The sequence below is a fragment of the Sebastes fasciatus genome, chromosome 15 (genome assembly GCF_043250625.1).
Source record: "Sebastes fasciatus isolate fSebFas1 chromosome 15, fSebFas1.pri, whole genome shotgun sequence".
NCBI lineage: Eukaryota > Metazoa > Chordata > Actinopteri > Perciformes > Sebastidae > Sebastes > Sebastes fasciatus.
Genome location: NC_133809.1, coordinates 16495543 through 16517685, shown reverse-complemented (window position 1 = coordinate 16517685; position 22143 = coordinate 16495543). Strand labels below are relative to the sequence as shown.

Below are 22143 nucleotides of genomic sequence, written 5' to 3'. Positions count from 1 at the left end.
TTGGGTATTTAGAGAATAAGAGTTTTTGTCTTTATGTGGAAGGCAACATAAATTCAATCCCAATATGTGTAAAACAGCTTAAAATCTTCAAGAGTTCTTCTTAGATCAGGGGTTTTCAAAGTCTGAGACTGTGGGCCTCCTCCCCCAACCCCCCTTAATTTACTTGCTTAGTTTCGCTCAATTCCTGGTTGCCTATGTGATCCTAATTATGTTTTTTGATCCCATAGACAATTGAGCCAAAAAAGTCTGTTATTGCTGTTTGATATAACTTCAGGCTACACCAAACACATAATAAAAGGTCCGGCATACGGTATTTATTAGTTTCTGACTCTGGGAAAGGGGGAAAACAGTAAAATTACCCCAAACTACTGCATCTTTGAACTCTCTCTTTAACAAAATCACACACATTTAGGCTATTCTATGTGATCTTCTGATAACTAATGTAATATGTTTTCATTGAAAGTGTTTGGAGCCCCCTGAGGAGACCCATCCGAAAGCCTCTGCTTTAGATAAAAGCTGCAATTTTCCTCTTTCTCCTCATCAATCTAAAGTACTCGTTTTGTTTTGACGTGGAAAATAAAGGAAATCTAAATATTACAGAGCCTGATGTGAAAAAAGGTCTGTTTTTGAATGACGATGAGGAAAAAGAGGAGGCTACAGTTGTATGATAGAGGTAACCTTCATACACAAGAGAGCGTGCCTGATTCTTTTGCTGTAGCACGTCAGTGTTACATAATCATCTGTTCCTCTACTCTTTTGTTTTCCCTTTTACGCACCCATGATGAAGGCCTGTCAGCTGCAGGGCAACATCCTCCCAGTCATCTGTCCACTGATCATTTCTCTCCCAGACCAGTGGTGCAGTGCTGGTCCCATTCTCCTCTATAGCCACCAGCAATGAACCATTGAAGTCCCCATACAGGTACAGAGAGAAACGCATCTGTGAAGAAAAACAGACACCATTTCAGCAAGTAGTTAGCATACTGACAATAGATTTTGTTGCAGCCTCACAAGGAGAAGTGAACGAAAACATATCAAAAAAATAGCTGAAAGTATTGTATCTGTCAAAAGAACTGACCTGACAGGCTGTCGTAGAGACCGGGGGAGGGAAAGAGGAGCTCTGAATGGACGCCTCTCGAAGGGAATCACTCTCTCTTACCTGCAGAAACAGGAAGTGCCCTGGAGGGCGCACAATAAATGTGACAGAGCAGAACGCTAACCAGCTCATGAAACACACCGTTACCAAAATAATGGGCACCGGGGATACAGTAATACGTTTTTGTATTCTTTATTGCTAGACGAGACCCAGCAGCCTATATAATAAAAAATCAGAAGATTGAAAGCAGCTGTAACACGGGATGAAATATAAATCTATTGTGTGCTCTGTTAGGACGCATATGTTCTACAGCTAGATTTAAACAATCCATATGAACTCTTCTAGGTCATGCTGTGTAACTTCCTATGGTAGTAATCTAACAAGGCATTCCTATTATTATCTGGGTCGAGAAATAACAAGAAATGAAACGCATGTTGAGACGAACAAAATTGAGTTTTGACACTAACCAGAGTGAGATCTGAGTGTGAGATAGAAATAAGGTCAGAATAATATGCCTATATCACATGTACTGCACACACACACACACACACACACACACACACACACACACACACACACACACACACACACACACACACACACACACACACACACACACACACACACACACACACACACACACACACACACACACACACACACACACACACACACACACACACACACACTGCCAACCTGGTGTACTCTGCAGAGCGACACCCTGCATGTCTTCTTTCTCCAGAAGTTCGTCTCCAGCAACCCTTCTCCAGGCCGAGTGCCGGTTGGACACGGACCAACCACATGCATCCTGTTCAAAAGAACAGTAAGAGCCAAACGGAAGGGCACCTGTGGAGGAGGGAGATTGTTATCATATTTCACCAAAGCAGACATCACAGCTGCTAAAAAACACATCTTCTCTCCTTGATTCCTCTTTTCCCAAAGCAAGAAATACATTTTGGAGAAATCAGCTGAGCACCACACTTTATACTATCTGCAGATTAGTGTCCTCTCCCAGATTAGGAATTATGCTTGTTTGGTTTACAGCCACATTAGAGGATTGATAAAAATGTTTTTGCATCCAGCACAAAAACAGCCTGAAAGCAGGGGGAAAGAAATTAGCCAACTTCAAAGATAAAAAAAAAAAAGCCTCCCAACAACTCCAATATTGTCTTATTTACATGTTGAATCTGGGTCAACATATTTCAAGTTCCAACATCACTATAAAGGCAGGACTTTTGAGCAAACCTCTACATCTTATTTTCAACATGCATGTCTACGAGGGCTGTCAAAGTTAACGCGAGAGCTAGAGTGAAGATACTCGTATTATAGGATAGTAGAAAACCTAAGAAATCCTTTGGTACCAACCATGTCATACTAGCTTGTCGACAAGGAGGTTAAATAACGCTAAGAAGTTCCGCTAAATTTAAGCAAGGAAAAACTGGCATGGCCATTTTCAAAGGGGTCCCTTGACCTCTGACCTCAAGATGTGAATGAAAATGGGTTCTATGGGTATCCACGAGTCTCCCCTTTATGCCCACTTTATGATAATCACGTGCAGTTTGGGGCAAGTCATAGGAGTTTGCCATGTTATGATTTGAGCATATTTCTTATTCTAAAAGCAGTACCTGTGAGGGTTTCTGGACAATATTTGTGATTGTTTTGTGTTATTAATTGATTTCCAATAATAAATATATACATACATTTGCATAAGACAGCATATTTGTCCACTCCCATGTTGATAAGAGTATTAAATACTTGACAAATCTCCCTTTAAGGTACATTTTGAACAGACACAAAATATGCGATTAATCATGATTAACTATGGACAATCATGCGATTAATCACGATTCAATATTTTAATCGATTGACAGCAATAATGTCTACACATGTTAAAGAAATAGTTCAACATTTTGGGAAATATCCTTATTTACTTACTTTCCAAGAACGAGATGAGAAGGTCAACGCCTATCTCCGTGATTGGTATCGATCTTCTTTGCTCGCTCTCACAAAGAAAGTGAATAAGCACATTTCCCTAAATTAACTATTCTTTTTGTAACACCCACCACACCTTTCCCGGTCCGTGTCAACTGCCACATTTTAAACACACAATGTACATGTATGATGGGTAAGACGACAATAAAAGCCATTTACAAAATGTCGAAGGCCCTTTAACAGAGTATTTCATGAACACTCATGCAGGATCAATTTTACTGGCAGGCCATTGAAAAACTCACACCACCGCTGTGACCATCTCCTCTTTCCCAGGAATCCACAATGCAATAGCTCTAAATAGCTCTGACTACCATTGATTTCACCACTGACTAAAGCGGTTGATTCTCAGCGTGAGGAATTGTTTTTGTGCTGAATGATGGATGGTTTTAAAGATAGGAATCTGTGAAGTGACAGGAAATGAAAGCTATTAATTGACTCTCTGCAAACACACTTTTCTGCAGCATATTTTTCAAATCTGGGATTTTCCAAACACTGATAAAATGATTTCGAGATGAAAAAAGCATATGAAATTCCTTATAATACAATAAAAGAATTTCCAGCTCATGAAAAAAATACACAAGCTGAAATGCGTGTAACAAGCAGAGTGTACGTGTGTTGTGAACCTGCCTGTGTAGACGCATCTTTCTATCTGAATAATGTGTCAAGCTCTAGATCAGGATTTTGTTGGTCAATGGCGCAATCGCTTTTTGCTGCCATAAGATAGCAATGTGCCAACAAAGCGCCTGCTCACATCTCATTTTAAGACCAACACGCCCATGGGCGCCCAGATGAGCATTTGCTTCAGTTCTTACACAACGTGGGTGCTGGGTGTGAAAATGACAACGGCATCGGTCTGAAACTAGCAATGACAGTTGCTGCTTTGCGCTGCTTTGCGCTGGGTGTCAGATAGAGCCCTATATGTCCAAATAATAGTTACTCCCTGCACTTTAAATATATTGAGTAAAGGCCCTTGGCATGGAATAATCCAGTCAGACTCAAAGGATTAAAAATCTTCATGGATTTAAGTTTTAATACAGCTAATGCAAATGGATGCAGCCTGCCAGTAGCACCATATTCTGCTATAGGACTCCTGTACTGTATGCTGGCCTCACTTAACTCTCCACCCACAATCACACAAAGTGAAGCACTCACAGAAACATCTTTTGCTTTGCATGTTGCTTTCACACTCCCACTCTCACAATCAGTCCAATGGTGCAGATCAAATCAAATTAAAAATGATTCATCATCACACAAGGGGAAAACCTCTAAAGTCGACTGCATAAGTGCATTTTCAAGTGTTACTAGTAGAAATTGAAGGCTGTGATTTCCCTCAAAACAGCATCCTATTCTGCATGTTGTGATTTTGATTTAGAAAAAACAAAATCTCACCACAGATGAAGCCCTCATCCTCTCCTAGAGGACAGTCGGTGTGGAAGTTGCACACTTGGCTTGGGTCGATGCAGAATCCTGAGTTTTCACAGAGGAAAGATTCCCCACAAGCCGTATCCAGACCGATGACCTGGTGTTCTGCATCCCAGCAACCACACAACAGTTATACAATGCTACACATCCTCTAAATCGTGGAGAACTAAGCCTTATTAGCCACTTAGTCATTTATTAGTCATTACTTTCTTTTCAGCTGCTGTGGAAAACGATGTTCCCAAACATGTGCGACTGTGAACCATCAACAGGTTTCCAGTTTAAACAAACTGTACAGCTGGTTCCTTCCATTTGGTGCTTATCAGAGGAAACTATGGCGTTTGGTTTGAACAGAAATCAGTAAATCACAGCTCTAGAGAACATGATGAACTCACCTGATTCACAATCAATGAGCTCCAGAGAGTCCAGAGCCACAGTGCCTCCATCTTCCCCCAAACAGGAAGTGTAAAGCAGGATCACCTGGAAGGGCTCGTCCACCTGACCAATCACAGTCTCCAGAACCTCCCACTCAGCCCTGCAACAACCAATCACAGAGAAATGTCTTTTCACATCCCTTCACAGTCACCTTTCATCCTCCTAAGCTAACATGGTTAATAACATTAGCTAATGTCACTACCAAACTGAAAACGAGGTCAGTTGAAGTCAGCTGATGTTGTTTATCACATATGTGTATTTTATATCATGATGTTCTCGGTGAAGCAGGCCTTAGCAGAAACAACCAGTTTAAAAATACTTTTTGTCCCAATTAACCCCTCTGCTGTCTTCAAGATAAAGACTTTTACTCCTTGAAAAACTTTTGCAATCTACTTGAACTGAAGTTTAAATAAAAACAAACAGTGGCAGAATCAGGGTTACCTTGTGGCATTTCATTGTAAACAAACACTTGAAGGCCAAGAAAACATGTAGAATACATTTTCCGTTCAAACAAAACATATGCTTTTTTGAAACCTGCATTGTATATCAAATTGCGTCATTCATCTTTTGCTATTTAAATGGCGCATTGTTACCTTTTACCGGCACGATACTGCCACCATTGACCATATGCAGTCAGCAAACACAACACCCCCATAGTTGAGGCATGTACAGTAAGTGGATCCTTGTGCACAGCATCCACAGTATACAAATAATAGAGCTCACCAAAATATGCATCTAAACGTCCACAGCTCCACAGGGTACCTGTACACATTATAATCCACCCATCCCCTTGTTATGTTATTACTATGTTCCTGCCTGACATGCAGCAGCTCTGCTCTTGCAACAATGCAACGATAGCGACCATTATAAAGTACAATTTCACTAAAGATTTGACATTTTTGATCTCAGAATGCCACCCTACATATGTGAGGACACCTTCACTGAGCTTTACTTTACACATTACACAGCCACCTCTCAGAGTCCATTTCTAAAAATACACCCATGCTGGCACAGCTTCAAAAAAACTGTACATTTAGTTAAGTGGGTGATGTTTCACTGTCGGGTACATACAGTAAAATGAGAATAATACGTACAGGGGGCCGTTTCCAGGGCCATTGAGACTCTGTTATGCAAGAAAAATGGTGGATTAGGACGGTTGCTTACTTCTGAAAAACAGTCAGTGCAGGTGAAACACACACAGCACCACCACCACAGTAAAAGATGCATCACATCAGATGGGAACTGTGCTTTAAACGGAGAGTGCGTCTAGAAATTCCATCTACAGGTTAGCATGTGATGAATAGCGAGCTGAATAAATGAAACCACTGTCTGTGTGTCTCATAATGGAATTGCTCAGTCCATTAGTGCACAGACACTAACAAAGCTAATGTACAAACTTATTGCATATGCCCATCCATCCTTCTTCTGTCCCAACCAATTATATATAAATTCATTTCCAGAGTCTGCATCTGGACACATGAATGCTTTTAGCTGCTCTGAAGATGGCTGTACTTTAGCGTTAGATCAATAGGAAATACCTGTCCCTCTTTCCCAAACAATACACAGGGGACTGCTGTCCCCACACAGTCACAATTCTACAGTTTGTCCCACATGACAGCTGAGAAACATTTTCTTTATTTAACTTTAGAACCACAGAAGTAAAAGATATTAGTTTCTGTGCCCTTGCTCTGTCTGAAAGCCTGTGTCACCTTTCATTGCAGCAAATCTAAGCTGCCTTTTATACATTTCATACAGTAGGCTGGACCTCAACTTGAAGAGCACTTCAATCAGTAAAGACGCAGGGTTTTTGCTTTTTGACACTAATTATATGGACATGCTGTGCTGCATGATAAATATATATTCTGCAGAGGCACGGAGAGCCTGTTCTGAGTGTGTTGGCTGACCTGCGGTCGTCACGTCGCCTGTGGTTGATAACCACAGAGTGAACAGCTGAACCTGAGTGGGCCGGCTTGATCAGGAGCGTGAGGTTCCCCACCGATGGACCGGACTCATACAGAGCCACCTGCAGGATGCAGTGCCTGTCGTTTCCTGGCAAAACTGGGCTGGTTAAGTGGTACTCGCACCTCCCAGAGGCCTCAGCGGCAGGGGAGGAGCTTAGGAGGAGGAAGTGCCCTGGAGTGATAAAACAGTAGAAATTTCATGCATGACAGTTTTATAGCAACCACATAATACTGCCACTCCTATAAATCATTTGACAAATGCTTAAACATTAAGATAAATCACAGACTAGGCATTAGGAAATATCAAGCACAAAATCAAAATAAATGTCAAGGGAGATTCAAAAGAGCTTTTAGTCCAAAGATCCATTACTGGGGTTTCTAACCTCTAAATATGTTTCATAGAAGAAAAAGGCATGAACAGTATCCTGAAGCACCTATTGAGTTTCTTTCCAGAGTCTCTTACCGTCAGAGCTTCCCACTGAGTGGTCAGCCACGGGCATCATCCCCGCCTGAGCGCCTTCCGGTTGCACCACTGACCAGTCGATTTGGTCGCTGTGATTTGATAAAGTCCAGTGGCACAGTGACTCAAAATCACAGGAGGTAACTGAAAGACAGAAAGACGAGAGTGAAGCCATAACTTACTGTTTGTTTTGGGTAAATATTCAAACATGTGGGGGATTTACTTAACACTAGAAAAAAATATTAATAAAATGAAAGTTAATAAAAGCGAGATTTTTGTCTTCTATCCAAAGTTTTACAGTGTAACTTTGGATAGAATACAAAAATCTAACAACAGGCATAAAACTTTGGAAAACTTTCCAAAGTTTAATGCCTGTTTTAAGTTTTTGTTTGTATGTATAAAAAACATGATTAATTAACACAGTGGTTCTCAAACATTTTCACATCAAGGACCCCTAAACCGACACAAATTACACTGCGGACCCCCGATTGATAACATTTTGTCCAAGGGTCTCCCATCTGATAGGATTTTTGCTTTTAGACATTTTATTACAGAAAATGTATGAAACCCATGACCAAAATAGTCATAGATTCAGTCATTGTATTATTTATGGACAAAATTATGGTGAAAATAAATTATTCATCCCCTTTTTAACAGACAAAATTGAACAGACTAAATCTTTAATTTTCAAAGCCAACTAACCAACAAAACTTTGCAGAGAACAAACAGCATTTGTGATTCCCCCCCAAAATGAGCCAAAACATTATGAATGCCAGAGTGAGGATAAGCAAGATAAGATGTTTTTAGTTGGTTTTCTTGGGATCCTGAGAAATTTATTTAATGATCTCAACAACAACAAAAAAGTTTTTTATTAGAGTATGAAATCCTAAAAAGTAGAAATACATGACGCCATTCGCCAAGACTACAAAAACCTCTCAATGTCCCATGTGTAGGGAAACATGTACCATATGCTTTCCATTAGAGTAGTCACTGTAGTTCATAAACAAAAACAAAGTTAAAAAACGCCCTATATGACAATGTTAAATAATAGTGTCCTGGAGTCACACCTGGATCATGACCTCCACCTCCACCATGACCTCCACCATGGACTAATCACTTCCTTGGCTCACGGCCCAAATTTCCTCTAAATTTAATTGAAATCCCAAATCTGTTTAACAGCCATACAGACAGACCCTTTGTAAATGTTCAGTGATTGTGCGTCTGTCTGTGTCGGGCTGGGTGGGGGTTGAGGAACAGGACGAAAAAAGACGAAGCGTTCCAGACATCATGTGATGGTTGAAGAGGAAACTGCCACTACAGCTAACATGGCAAACAGCCATAGGAATTCCTCTGGGGAGGGAAGGACGGAAATACAAGCCATATTATTAAATTGTTATTTCATTGAAAGCCACTTTCATTTCTTCCTGTCATAAATCGACTAAAAATAAACTTCCTTTGTTCACCAATGACCTAAACTATGTTTTCCTGGTGTCAGCATGCTGTTTTGTTCTTTTAATTTCACCATTTAAGAGAGCAGCGTTCTTACACCTCGAGTTACAAACACCTCGAGTCATACTGAGTCGTTTTCTGTTCCTCCAGTTTCTTGTGGTAGATAATTGGCAATACAGTCAGTTCCTGACCTTTAAAGTGGTTTCAGGTGCTGCACATATGTGGACTAAACACTATCAAAGTTTCCTCTCTTAACTTTGCTTTCCAGTCGAGCTCATTTTGATGCAGGTAATCACTGCAAGTATTGATGTTTTCTGTTTGTTTGTGTTGGACATCGGTACATAACTCTTACTTTGGCTGTCGTCTTCTGAGTCCAGATGATGAGGAAACAGCTGATCTGAGAGATTCTCCTCCAGAAATCTGTCCAACAGAGCGTGGCAGGTACTGCTGACTGAGGAGACAGACAGAGAGAGAGAGAGAGTGGTTACAGTACTTGTTTTGCTTATGAGGGCAAGTCATGCATACATACATGTACAGTACTTCAAGCTGCTGTGCATTTCACTCATTACAATCATTTTGAAAATCATTGAGGAAACAAATAGGTGCCTGAGTGGAGCTCCAGAGCAACTCAGTTCCAAAGTGTGGAATACATGGCTGTCTAAACCCTGCCTGAGCCGATGGAGGAAGTTAATTAAACACAGCCTGCAGTTGATGGAAAAATTGGCAATCCAAATTGAGTAAATGAAAAGACGTGCAAAAAACAAGTTAGTTGAATTGACAACTCGAAACAGTAGTTGTCACATAGAAGTGATCTACATCATCTGAAAGCTGGTAACCTGAAGCTTAATTTGAGATGCAGCTCAGCAATGGGTCAAGTTGTCATAAGTAGACATAAATCAGAAAGAAACATGCATTCATTATTCAAATACTTACAAATAAATTGTGAGAGTGTATAAGGGCTTAGGACATTATGATCAAAGTATATGATGGTCATTCCTTCTGTTCTGGAAACTGCTCAGAAACCTCCTTATTGTCAATCTAACTAGGAAAGCCATCCATCTTCTGAATGCTCTAGGTTTCTCCTTTGTGGTTGTAAGGTTTCATGAGGCTGTGATTATCCTAGAGGTCAACACAAGTCATTTTATACAGTGAGGCCAAGTTAAAAAAAAATTGTCTCACTACAATGAAATGGCTACTATGCGGAGTAACATCATCACACATGAATACAGTTGGGCTCCTTGGATCCACAAGAGTCTCAGCTTTACAGTGATACTTTAAAGTGAGGTTCTGGCATAGTCACCTACTAATGAGGTGCAATAAAAGGAGGAAATTGCAGCAAATGAAGAACACATTTATTTATAGTATGCCTTGAATACATGGAACTTTATAGATTAGGCTTAATTGTCAACAAAAGAGAAAACAATCTATTACGTAAAACACTCAACACCATTGAAATTCCTTCAACGTGTTTGCCTGATGGCGCTTTAGGCACATTTGTGTGACCAACCTCTCAGTGCATTAGCTGTCGATGAGGCAATATGGAGGCAATTTACCAGTTCTGTACTCTGGATCATTGGATGCCATTCCTCATAAGAGCCTTTATACTTACCTAACTTTGTGGCTTATTACACACAAATGGCCTTGTCAGATATTCTGTGGGAGTTTTGATCATTTTAACTCCCACAGATCAAGATTTGCTTTTACAGTTTAGAAACACCCACTTCTCAAGAGCCGGTGTGCGGAAGTTTTTGTGTTGTGATAATGAGATAAGTATCTCGAGGAAGCAAAAGGCCATCATTAAAGATAATGAAGATAATTTCCAGATACATGTAAAGGGATAAAAATTTGCCCATGGCTGAATGTAGTTCTCTGCAGGATCCCAACTTCTACTGGGAATCGGGGGCAGATATGTCTCTGTCACAAATCCTATTTTTGTACCTCTACTTTTACAGTTTGATTTACTCACTAAAGTCTCTCCAAACAGTGTCATCCTTCTGTTCAGATGTCATAAACCAGATGAGGGAAGCTTTTTTTTTTTACCCTGTGGTTTCATCACTCAGGTGTCTGGCTGACTAACTGAGGTCAAATGGTCGAACAACGTCTGAAAGCTCCTATCCCACACCTACATCTGACAATTTAACTGTAACTTTAATTGTACCTTTCCAAAATGGTCCGTTCGACATTCACGCCCACCTGTGTGATCGGATGAGGTGATCGGTTTATTTCACAACAATGACTGCTGGCTGTACATTATCCCGTTTACTACACGGCTACTTACTTAAGAAATCAATAATTCAATAATTTGACACAAAAACGTTCCGTCAGAGTCCAATATAAGAACTGCGCCCATAGCAACCGTCTGCTATAAAGAAATAACAGACCGTTAAAGGTCGTGATTGACCAATCAGATTTGAGTATTCAACACAGCCGTGTAATAAACTAGTTTATTTCAAGGATACCCCTGTCTAACCTTTTAATTGTCGTTGTTGTATGAATGGAGCCTGAGAGAAGTATCTGCAGACACTGTTCAGGGCTTTAAAGACAACTGGAACCACCTCTGGATAATAAATCATTTAATCTATATTTTGATTAACAGTTGACAATGTGTAATTATAATATTCTTCTAAAAAGACGCACTTTCCACAGCAATAGCAACCCAAATTGAAATCACATTTACTTTCATTAATAGAGACCTATTGCTGTCCTTTCCTGCCTCATCCTGATTAATGTTCAATTTTAACAATAACCAATTTAATCACAGTGTATTATTTGCAAGATTGATTAAAATGTGAATGTGATATAACTGTGAATAAATGCAGGGAATAGCATTAATATAGGCTTATCCATTTATATTATTTACAAGCTGAGAATAGATCGATGGATGTATGAACGACAGAGTTGATCCAGAAATAGGGCCACTGCAGACTATCCAAACACTCATAAAAAACGACCCACAGACATGGTCTTGTTCTGGAGGACGACTGAGAGGGAGGGCGTTTAACATGTGACTTGACATTGAACGTATTAACTAGCATGACCAGTACACAGTGAGGGAGATGATCATGTCCCAGTGGGTCAATGCAACTTAACCCATTTAATGGCCTCTGAACAATGACATTACTGTTCTCTGGGGCCTGTAAGGCAAGGTCAAACAGGTCAAGCAAGACAAATTGAGATATCGAGAAGACAGTTTATAAAAAGCAGTTTGTGCTGATAATGACGAAGGGTGAGGGAGGGTCATGTATTTGAATGGGAGCCTAACTATTCATCTGTAATTATGGAATAAAAGCAGCTATGGATAGATTTCTGAATACGGAAACCGGAAAATTGTAATAGTCCATAAAGAGGGGGATTCAGACAAATAACAAACATTAGCATTCTATTATTAACATAAAATAGCAAACTGTTTTTTGGGAATCCCCCTAGAAATCACATTACATTCATTGCCTCTCACTCAGTCCCTTTTTGTTATGTCAAGTTTGGATAAAAAAAATTTTTTTTTTTTTAAATCTAACACAAGTTGGCATCTCTTTTATGATAAAGAGGGAATGGAGGAGGAGTGAAAGAACGGCCTCATCTTCAGGCAGCAGAACAGCTAGTCACTTTGATGACAATCCAGGATGCTGGATGCGGCTTTGAACAGTGTAACTTTGAATGCTGTCAGTTCTGCAGAAAGCACAGGCTGTCTTAGTTTAAGACTAAGTAGTTTCTTAAGACAAAAGCTGTATCAAGGTCAATTCAGTTTCCTGAGCAGAACTGCTGCTGGTTGAAGTTCAGAATCTGTTCAAAGTCTACCAACCTCTCAATAGATTACCATTGGGTTTTTTTGGCGGGTGCTAATTTCCAACCCTGGTAACATATACTTACAACCCAGTTTATTTTTTCACCATTTTTGTCACATTATGTTTTTTTCTAATTTATTTGGGAAGGTGCTCCTCAGAATTTTTTAACAATCAGAAGTGGGCCTTAAGTTACAAACGGTTGAGAACACCTGATCTAAAAAATCAGCTAAAAAACGACCTCTAAAAACGAACCGCGGTCTCCCAATGCGACATTTTGATGACGCATTCATCCACCCCGACCTCGTCCCTATACGGACTTTGTGACTCTAAATAAGAACATCAACCGGATTTCCTTCTTTGTTCCCGATAGACAAGAGTTATAATCACGATGGCCAATAGAGGGCTTTGTCATTTGAACATAAATATATGTCATTTTGAGACGCAGTTTCTGACCTGGTTACCTTTGGACAAAGCCAGGCTAGCTGTTTCCAGGCTTTATGCTAAGCTAAGCTAACAATGTATTAAATCAGTGCACATGGATCCTGTTTGAAATCAAATAATATCAGTTCCAAGATATAATTTAGCAAAGGAAAGAAAATGAAATAATAAAATGAAACCCCAGTACTCTCATCTCCACAAAGAAAGCTCTGACAGTGACAGTCTGGATAATTAAACTTAACAAATGAAGAAGCGCTTCACTTTATCGTTCACTGGAAAAGCAAATTCAAATTTATGATGACCACTGATTCCATGTCCTTTAAACAGGAATGTAAGCTCGTGTCTACTGCATGTTCATAAACAAGGCTCACGAAAGGGTAATTGTTTTTCAAAACAGCAGAGGTCAATCCGTGCTAGCCCAATTGTAACTAATGCCATTTCTAACACCCATTTAATGGTGATACGTCACTTTCAGACATACATTTAAATAGTGTGGTACAAAGACCTCAGAGCTTGTTAAATGTTAACACAATACTTGTTTTATGATGGTTGAAATTACAAAGTCTTTTACAAGTATTACTGCGTAAAGTAGAAGAAAAAGATTTAATGAAAACCAGAGTACCAGTTCTTTGGAAAGAAAGATAAATAAAGAAATACAATATGACAAAATATATTGAAGGTATTGGAAAAGAGGGGGACACAACGTTTATTTTCATTAATCTGCCGATAATTTTCTCAATTAGTTCATTAACCGTATTGTGTATGAAATGTATGAAAATAGTGAAATGCCTGATAATAATTTTCAAGAGACCAAAGTGATGTCTTTAAATTGCCCGTTTTATCCGACAAACTGTCTAAAACCCAAAGATATTCAATTTACTTTCATATATGTCAAAAAAAGCGTCAAATTTTCTTGATATGAGAAAATGTAATCTGAAAGAATTTGCTTGGAAAATTACCGAAAATAGTTTCTGATGCTGATTAATTTTTTTTCATCTGCATAAAGTACACATATCATCCGCCGATCTACCTCATCCATTGGGCCCATAGAGCAGGCGCAGTAGCGTTTCCCTTAACTCCGCCTCCCAGGCGCTCGGTCTGGGTCTCATTCACATGAACAGAGGAAGGGAAATAACTCTGGATACAGCTATTAGTCCATTTTACAACTTTTAGGACCTATCGATTTAAATAAGGGCTATTGAAGTGTTCATACTGGGAAGTTGATTTACCAAAAAAAAAAAGATCCACCGAGTTACAGATGTCTTTTTCCCAATGTAAGTCTATGGGAAAAAGTATTTTCGGGCCCACTGGCATCACGTGACGGACACGGAAGTTGTAGTACCGCCGTTTGGCATGAAAATTTGTTTCATAGCCCGGCGCTCTTCCTGTGGGCTAGGGATCTACAGTTGAGTCTCCCCACACGCTCCCTTGCCGCTAAAAGTTGCAGATTGATTGATGGATGAATGGATGTCATGATATTATTGGTGAAATTGGTTGGTATTAGCTTACGTAAGCACACATCATATGTTGTTTTACAGGAAGAAATTGGAGATTGGATTTTGATATAAAAATACAAAGATTTTTTGTCATATTATTTTGGTTATATTGTTAGATAGGAGCAACATACAGACGTAGGCAAAATTGTTGGTACTCTTCCGTTAAAGAAAGAAAAACCCACAAAGGTCACTGAAATAACTTGAAACTGAGAAAAGTAATAATAAATAAAAATGTATTGAAAATTAACTAATGAAAATCAGATATTGCTTTTGAATTTTGGTTCAACAGAATCATTTTAAAAAACAAACTAATGAAACTGGCCTGGACAAAAATGATGGTACTCTTAACTTAATATTTAGTTGCACAACCTTTTGAGGCAATCACTGCAAACAAGTGATTTCGGTAATTCTCAATGAGACTTCTGCACCTGTCGACAGGTATGTTGGCCCACTCCTCGTGAGCAAACTGCCCCAGCTGTCTCAGGTTTGAAGGGTGCCTTCTCCAGACTGCATGTTTCAGCTCCTTCCACAGATGTTCAATAGGATTTAGATCAGGGCTCATAGAAGGCCACTTCATAACAGTCCAATGTTTAGTTCTTAGCCATTCTTGGGTGTTTTTAGCTGTGTTTTGGGTCATTATCCTGTTTGAGGACCCATGACCTGCAACTGAGACCAAACTTTCTGACACTGGGCAGCACATTTCGCTCCAGAATGCCTTGATAGTCTTGAGATTTCATTGTACCCTGCACAGATTCAAGACACCCTGTGCCAGATGCAACAAAGCAGCCCCATAACATAACCTAGCCTCCTCCATGTTTCACATTAGGTACAGTGTTCTTTTCTTTGGATGCTTCATCTCTTCGTCTGTGAACATAGAGCTGATGTGACTTGCCAAAAAGCTCCAGTTTTGTCTCATCTGTCCAAAGGACATTCTCCCAGAAGCTTTGTGGCTTGTCAATATGCATTTTGGCAAATTCCAGTCTCGCTTTTTTATGATTTGGTGTCCTCCTGGGTCGTCTTCCATTAAGTCCACTTTGGCTCAAACAGTGACGGATGGTGCGATCGGACACTGATGTACCTTGACCTTGGAGTTCACCTCTAATCTCTTTGGAAGTTGTTCTGGGCTCTTTGGTTACCATTCGTATTATCCGTCTCTTCGATTTGTCATCAATTTTCCTCTTGCGGCCACGTCCAGGGAGGTTGGCTACAGTCCCATGGACCTTAAACTTCTGAATAATATGTGCAGCTGTAGTCACAGGAACATCAAGCTGCTTGGAGATGGTCTTATAGCCTTTACCTTTAACATGAAGGTCTATAATGTTCTTTCTAATCTCCTGAGACAACTCTCTCCTTAGCTTTCTGTGGTCCATGTTCAGTGTGGTACACACCATGACACCAAACAGCACAGTGACTACTTTTCACCCTTTAAATAGGCAGACTGACTGATTACAAGTTTGAAGACACCTGTGATGCTAATTACAGGACACACCTTAGTTTAATATGTCCCTATGGTCACATTATTTTACATCTTTTCTAGGGCTACCATCATTTTTGTCTAGGCCAGTTTCATCAGTTTGTTTTTTAAAATGATTCTGTTGAACCACAATTCAAAAACAACAGCTGATTTTCATTAGTTAATTTTCAGTAAATTTTTATTTATTATTACTTTTGTCAGTTTCAAGTTATTTCAGTGACCATTGTGGGGTTTTCTTTCTTTAACGGAAGAGTACCAACAATTTTGCCTACGTCTGTATGACCGAGGAGGTGATCTAACAGCTTTAAAAAGGCATTTTTCATTTCATCTTGACTTTAAAGACATTACACAAAAAGGTTCCTGTCATTACTTCATCTCTCATAATTCAAGTCATGAGATAACTTCTGTTGTGATTTGGCGCTATATAAATAAAACTGACAAGCAAGAAGCATGGTAGATCACTGGTCAACACTGTCATCTCTTTCCTTTGTGAATGATCTCTACCACTTAAAATACCAGAGTGTGAATGTCAGTACTGCATCATCTGATCTGATGCCAGGTCCCACAGTACAGTAGTTATTCAATATTCCCTCAAAGTGCTTTGTTGCAAATCACATTAACCAATAAGTTACAGAAAATTAAAAAAAAATCCAAGAGCATATTTTTCACAGTTGCTACTTGTATGCTCACTTGTTTGACATCAAACCATATAAGTGTCTTTTATGACGAAATAATAATATTGTCTGAATTAAATTTCCTCTTGCAGTTCAAAATGATCTAATTGAATTATCGTACTGTACATACACACTGCAAGTTATTTAAGTTAATATGTTCTTATTGGATTCAATAAGCCAAAAAAGACAAAAAGAAGAAAACAAGCCAGTCAGACTTTCGAGCTGTTTTTCCATTGTGGATTTCTATTTTGCTTTCGTCACAAACTGTACTACTTTGTAGATAAATACAAATTCTGAGGAATTAGTCACGCATAGCATTGGAAAAACCCATCACTCAGTCAAGTCAGTTATATTTAGATAGCCCAAAACAAAAAAAATAGCTTGTCTCCACCCTTCACTCTCCTTCTCTGCTGCCAAAACTCTGATCCATGCCTTAGAATTAACTACTGCAACAGTATTCTTTATGGCACATCATCCGAAGTCCTGAATAAACTCCAGATCACATCACCCCCGTCTTCCAGAACCTCCACTGGCTCCCTGTGCCACAAAAGATCCAATTCAAAGTCCTTCTCCTCACTCACAAAGCCCTCCATAACCAGGCTCTCTGACTGACTCCTTCCCACAGCCTCCGCTCATCTGATGCCAACCTCCTGTCTTCATCACTCAGGACCAAGCACTGGACCTGGGACGACAGAGCATTCTCCCCTCCCTCTGCAACTCACTCCCCAGACACATTCAAGTCTGCACCAACCTGCCCACATTCAAATCACAAATCAAAACTCTCAGAACAGCTTTTAATCTGAAATTAATGTGTTTTATATATTATGTTGTTTTTCTTTGTGACAATTTTTACTAATGTAAAGTGTCTGAGTTTTTATGAAAAGCGCTCTATAAATAAAATTTATTATTATTATTATTATTATTATTATTATTATTAATAATAAAACTCTCTCCTAAAAGTAATATGCAGATATTAATCATTTGTTTTACTAATTACACTGTGGTGATGAACGTAATCACTGCCTGGATTGTGCTCACAGGCAACGTTTTTATAGTGTGAATAAAGCACTACATTTATCCGTGGAGATTGTTGGGGTGGATGATAGAGCTCAGGACTTTAAAACCAGTGATTATTTAAGTGTGCACCTTCTGTCCTTAGAACCGTGTTACTCAAACTTGTGACAGGACCCCATGTGGAGTGTACTGTAAATCACAAGTTTCATCACAATACGATATTATATTGATTCTTTGGGCAACAATACGATATTTGCTGATATCATGAAGCCCGTCATGATACAATTTCGATTCAATTCAATTCAGGGGCCTGCGATCGATATGAGACAATATTTTAAGCCTATTTAACACAACCAGTTACATTTATATCAACTCACAAAAAGCACCTAAAATTATTTTTATTACTGGGCTCTGTAGGATGGAGGTGTGTCTGGAGGGAAATGGTGCAACAGACGGCCCATGGGAATTTCAAAATAAAGGCATATTTTTTAACGATGACAATATGTATCGAAGTTTTCACTTTGCATCGATGATATTGGATCATTGATCATAAATCGATATATATGGATATAGATTGATGCATCGTTACACCCCTAGACCCCATGTGGGGTCACTTAAGGTCACATAAGTATCTAATACACTGATGTTTGAAAAAGTGGGAAATATATTTATTTATTTCCATTTAATGTGTAATGTGTGTGCAACACAGATCTCCCTTCGTGTCTTGAAAATTAAATAATAATGTAAAGGATAGTCATGATGCTCTGGGGACCTAAAAAAATAGGGGCGCAGTTGAGAAACTGTGCCTTAGGTCCTCAAATTAGATAAGGAAAAACTCCCTCACAAAAAAAGCTTTATCGAGAAAAAAGTGCAGAGCTTTGTCCAATCTGCTGGGAGGTTTCAATTTTGGTAACGTCAGATATAAAATAATCTATCTTCCAGAAGAGAATAGCTTGTTTATACTGGTGTTTGATACATTATCAGTCAGAAGTGATTCATAGCTGGGCGCTGTAACTGTAAAAACATTAGTTCATCATTTCACTTCAGGGTATATTTTTTCAAATGCAATGTGTAGCCATTTAAAGTTTAACAAAACCTTTAACCTTAGCTTTAATCACATTGTCTTGCATTTCATAGTCCATTTCTCAACTGCCTATCACAAACTGTGCCGCTGTTTGCGCTCAGAGGCCCGTCCAAAAGAAGCAAACACTGCTATAACCTCCAAAAAACACATCTTTTAAGCTCCAGACACTCACTCACACATATTTGGAAACTTAGCTATTAATACTGAAAAATTAAGCAAATATAATTGTTCAGAGTTATGTTCACAGTTATTTAATCATGTAGCTTTTATTGAACCTTCAGACTACCTGATGTTTTTCTAATAAAACTTTACTGTAGCGTGTTAGATGTCTTACCTCACTGACTTATTATGCAGTTTGGCAAAGACCATAACTTCTAAAATAAAAAAAATACAGACTAAAATTAGATTGCAGTCTCTAAAAACAGTGAAAAAACTATTTAGTGTTACACCAACAAAGTCTCCAACCTGGGAGGCTCCACAACTGTCCTCAATTAATGAGTGAAATAGAAAACCATGCAAAGTTTATGTTTTCTTTTCTTCACTTGTATGCAATATGTCATGCAAAAAGTTCTAAAAACGGTGATTATTAAAGAAACAAACAGTGAAATACTCAGCGAGCCAACCTCCCTCTAAAATATAACATTATACCCTTCATTATACTCACCAGATAATAACAGGGAGGCCGAGCCAATAGTGGTCAGCTGTAAACATGCAAACAGATTAGCTCACTGTTGGACACTAGTACTAGATCCCCCCTCCAAACTAAACCGCAAAATATGTCATGGATCATTGCTTTTCAAACAACACATTAGCACTTTCCTATCATTTCGGCGCCTTCCTAAACTGTTACATATGACTTTTACAAAAATAGACAGTCAAAAGTAAAAAACTGGAAATGGACGGTGGGTCTTCTGTGCCCAAGTCACATGCTTTGTCCCCCATCCATCCAAAACATACAAAGTTTCACAGTCACTAGAGGCCGCTAAATTATTCAATTACAAGTAAAAGTCCTGCATTCAAAATCTCAAATTAATCATATTTTTTTATCTGGTCAAAATGTACCTTAAAGGTAGATTTGTCAAGTATTAAATACTCTTCTCAACATGGGAGTGGGCAAATATGCTGCTTTATGCAAACCTATGTATTTATTTATTATAGGAAATCAATTTAACAACACAAAACAATGACAAATATTGTCCAGAAACCCTCACAGGTACTGCATTTAGCATAAAAAATATGCTCAAATCATAACATGGTAAACTGCAGCCCATCAGGCAATAACAGTGTGTCACTGTGTCAGTGTGCTGACTTGACTATGACTTGCCCCAAACTGCATGTGATCATCCTGAAGTGGGCATGTCCTTCGTGACAAGCTGGCTTCCTTAGGTTTTCTAATTTCATATAATGCCAGTTTCTTCTCTCTAGCTTCAAAACTAAGTTAAGGAAGGTTACTAGTTAAGGAAAGCGCAGAACGTTATATGAAAGTCTGTAACAATACTTGGCATGCAACAACTTTAAATCTTAAAGCACTTCAGAGACCCAGTTCTGAACTAACAAAGATGAATTGGAAAAAATCTGTTCACTTGATCTATTTCAGCTCCTAAATACAGAAATAGGTTATGATGTAAATTGGTGATAAATGGAGCAGCTGAAGAAAAACAGTAAAAAAGCAAGTTACACTATTCAAGGAAAACAAAAATACGTCTTCTTAATGGACATTTGAAAACACTGTTTGTTCTCAAAACACTGCCTTGTTCTTATACAATGACTTAAAATAGATTTTCACATGGGAATATCTTTTGCATGGTTTTCAGTAAGGGGCTTTCTTAATGTGACATCCAAGAATGAAAAACAGCCAGTGGGAAAAAAAACTTTTATATAAAATTTCACATTTATGCAATTAAACATTGTATGTCTAATAGCTTCACAGATGTAGGGCACATTATGTGGTACTTGAAGTGCATAAGCAGCATGGATTATCTTCCTCTCTGCTTGGAAATGGATAAAAAAACAGTCCATTAATTCACATTAACCCACTCCATTAAAGGATGGGTACCTTATTTTTTTTATATCATTCTGTAACTTCACAGTGGTGTTCCTTATGTATTCCAATTGAAACAATACAATTTTAGTAAAAGTACGTATATTTTAGTGTCAAAATGCTATTCTCCCAAGCCCTTCTAAAAACTTGTTCCCACAGGACCTGACGTAGGTTTCTGCATGATGATGCTGTTACATATATAGTATATATACATCCTAATAGTCAGTAGGGGTGTGACGGTGAGGACATTTTCCCTCCGGTTAATAAACTTGTGACAACACCGGTGTTACCGATTATAGCAGACATTTTACAAGAAAAGATGACGCTCAATATGTGTAGCGCGCTTACTTTGATCTTTACCGTCGGATGTCTGTGTGTCTGGCCTCTGAGGTAGAGCTTTTGCTGCGGGGTCGGGAAATAATTAAAAAGTGCAAATCTACAGATGGGAATCATTTGCACCAATAAAACAAGCATATTGTGTTCCTTACTCTCACCCACATTAGCTTTGGGCCAATAGAAAATCTGATTGTGACACACAGAAATGACTTCAATATTTTTTAGGTTGACGCACGTAATGTAAGTCAGCTTTAGACCGGTTAAGACTATGTCAGTCTTGCTACTGTTCATTTTCTTGAAAGCTTTTAAGATCAATTACTTGAAATGTATGCTATAAACGCTGTCAAGTTGAGTCCAAATGTAATTTGAACAAAATCCCCTTCTGTTTAAAGGTATATAAGTGGTGTTAACATTCAATAACATTGCAAATTTCACCACTATGGGACTAATATTGAAATTTCTGTTTATCACTATGAAATAAGTTTAAAGTATTTAGGTTGAAAAGTTTTAGAATACAAATAGCATCTATTCCAATGACATCTAAGAGTACAAATGGTAGTAAACATATGCTGAACCGATGTTACGATTAAGAGGGAGTCCTTGGAAGTTTTTCTCCCCTATAAGGGGTCCCTGGCCCCAAAAATGTTGAGAACCCCTGATATCACTTTTAAGTGATAGCAAGCCGAGACAATGAGTAGACTGGGAGTTCTTTTGTGCTTGTACAAAAGGAGACTAAAGATACGTCTTCATACCCACTCAGTCGTCAGTCGTAAACTGATCTTCATTTCCTTCTAAAGAAGAAGCTCCATAACAGTATACTGTATCAGACTTTTGGTAAGAACTAGACTATGAGTGCGCACGTCCATGTCAAAATATGTGCATCTTTGCTGAGACCCTTGAATGTCTATCTGCATCCAAACACACTTCTGAAGACCCATTCATGTGCAGCGAATCAGGCTTTCGGTATTTCCAAAAGAGCTAAGTGCCATAACTCA

The 22143-nt window shown here is 38.8% G+C and overlaps 1 protein-coding gene across 2 annotated transcripts in view; it reads right to left on the bottom strand.

Moving 5' to 3' along the window:
• ltk (leukocyte receptor tyrosine kinase) overlaps window positions 1–22143 on the bottom strand; it is a 65807-nt gene that overhangs the window by 29808 nt on the left and 13856 nt on the right. For both annotated transcript variants that reach the window (XM_074660121.1, XM_074660122.1), the window contains exons 2-9: window positions 9162–9260; window positions 7364–7504; window positions 6844–7072; window positions 4900–5039; window positions 4475–4612; window positions 1790–1939; window positions 1076–1176; window positions 777–937 (exon numbers count right to left, since the gene is read on the bottom strand). In XM_074660121.1, the coding sequence (XP_074516222.1) occupies window positions 777–937; window positions 1076–1176; window positions 1790–1939; window positions 4475–4612; window positions 4900–5039; window positions 6844–7072; window positions 7364–7504; window positions 9162–9260 (1159 nt within the window). The remainder of the gene's footprint in view (window positions 1–776; window positions 938–1075; window positions 1177–1789; window positions 1940–4474; window positions 4613–4899; window positions 5040–6843; window positions 7073–7363; window positions 7505–9161; window positions 9261–22143) is intronic.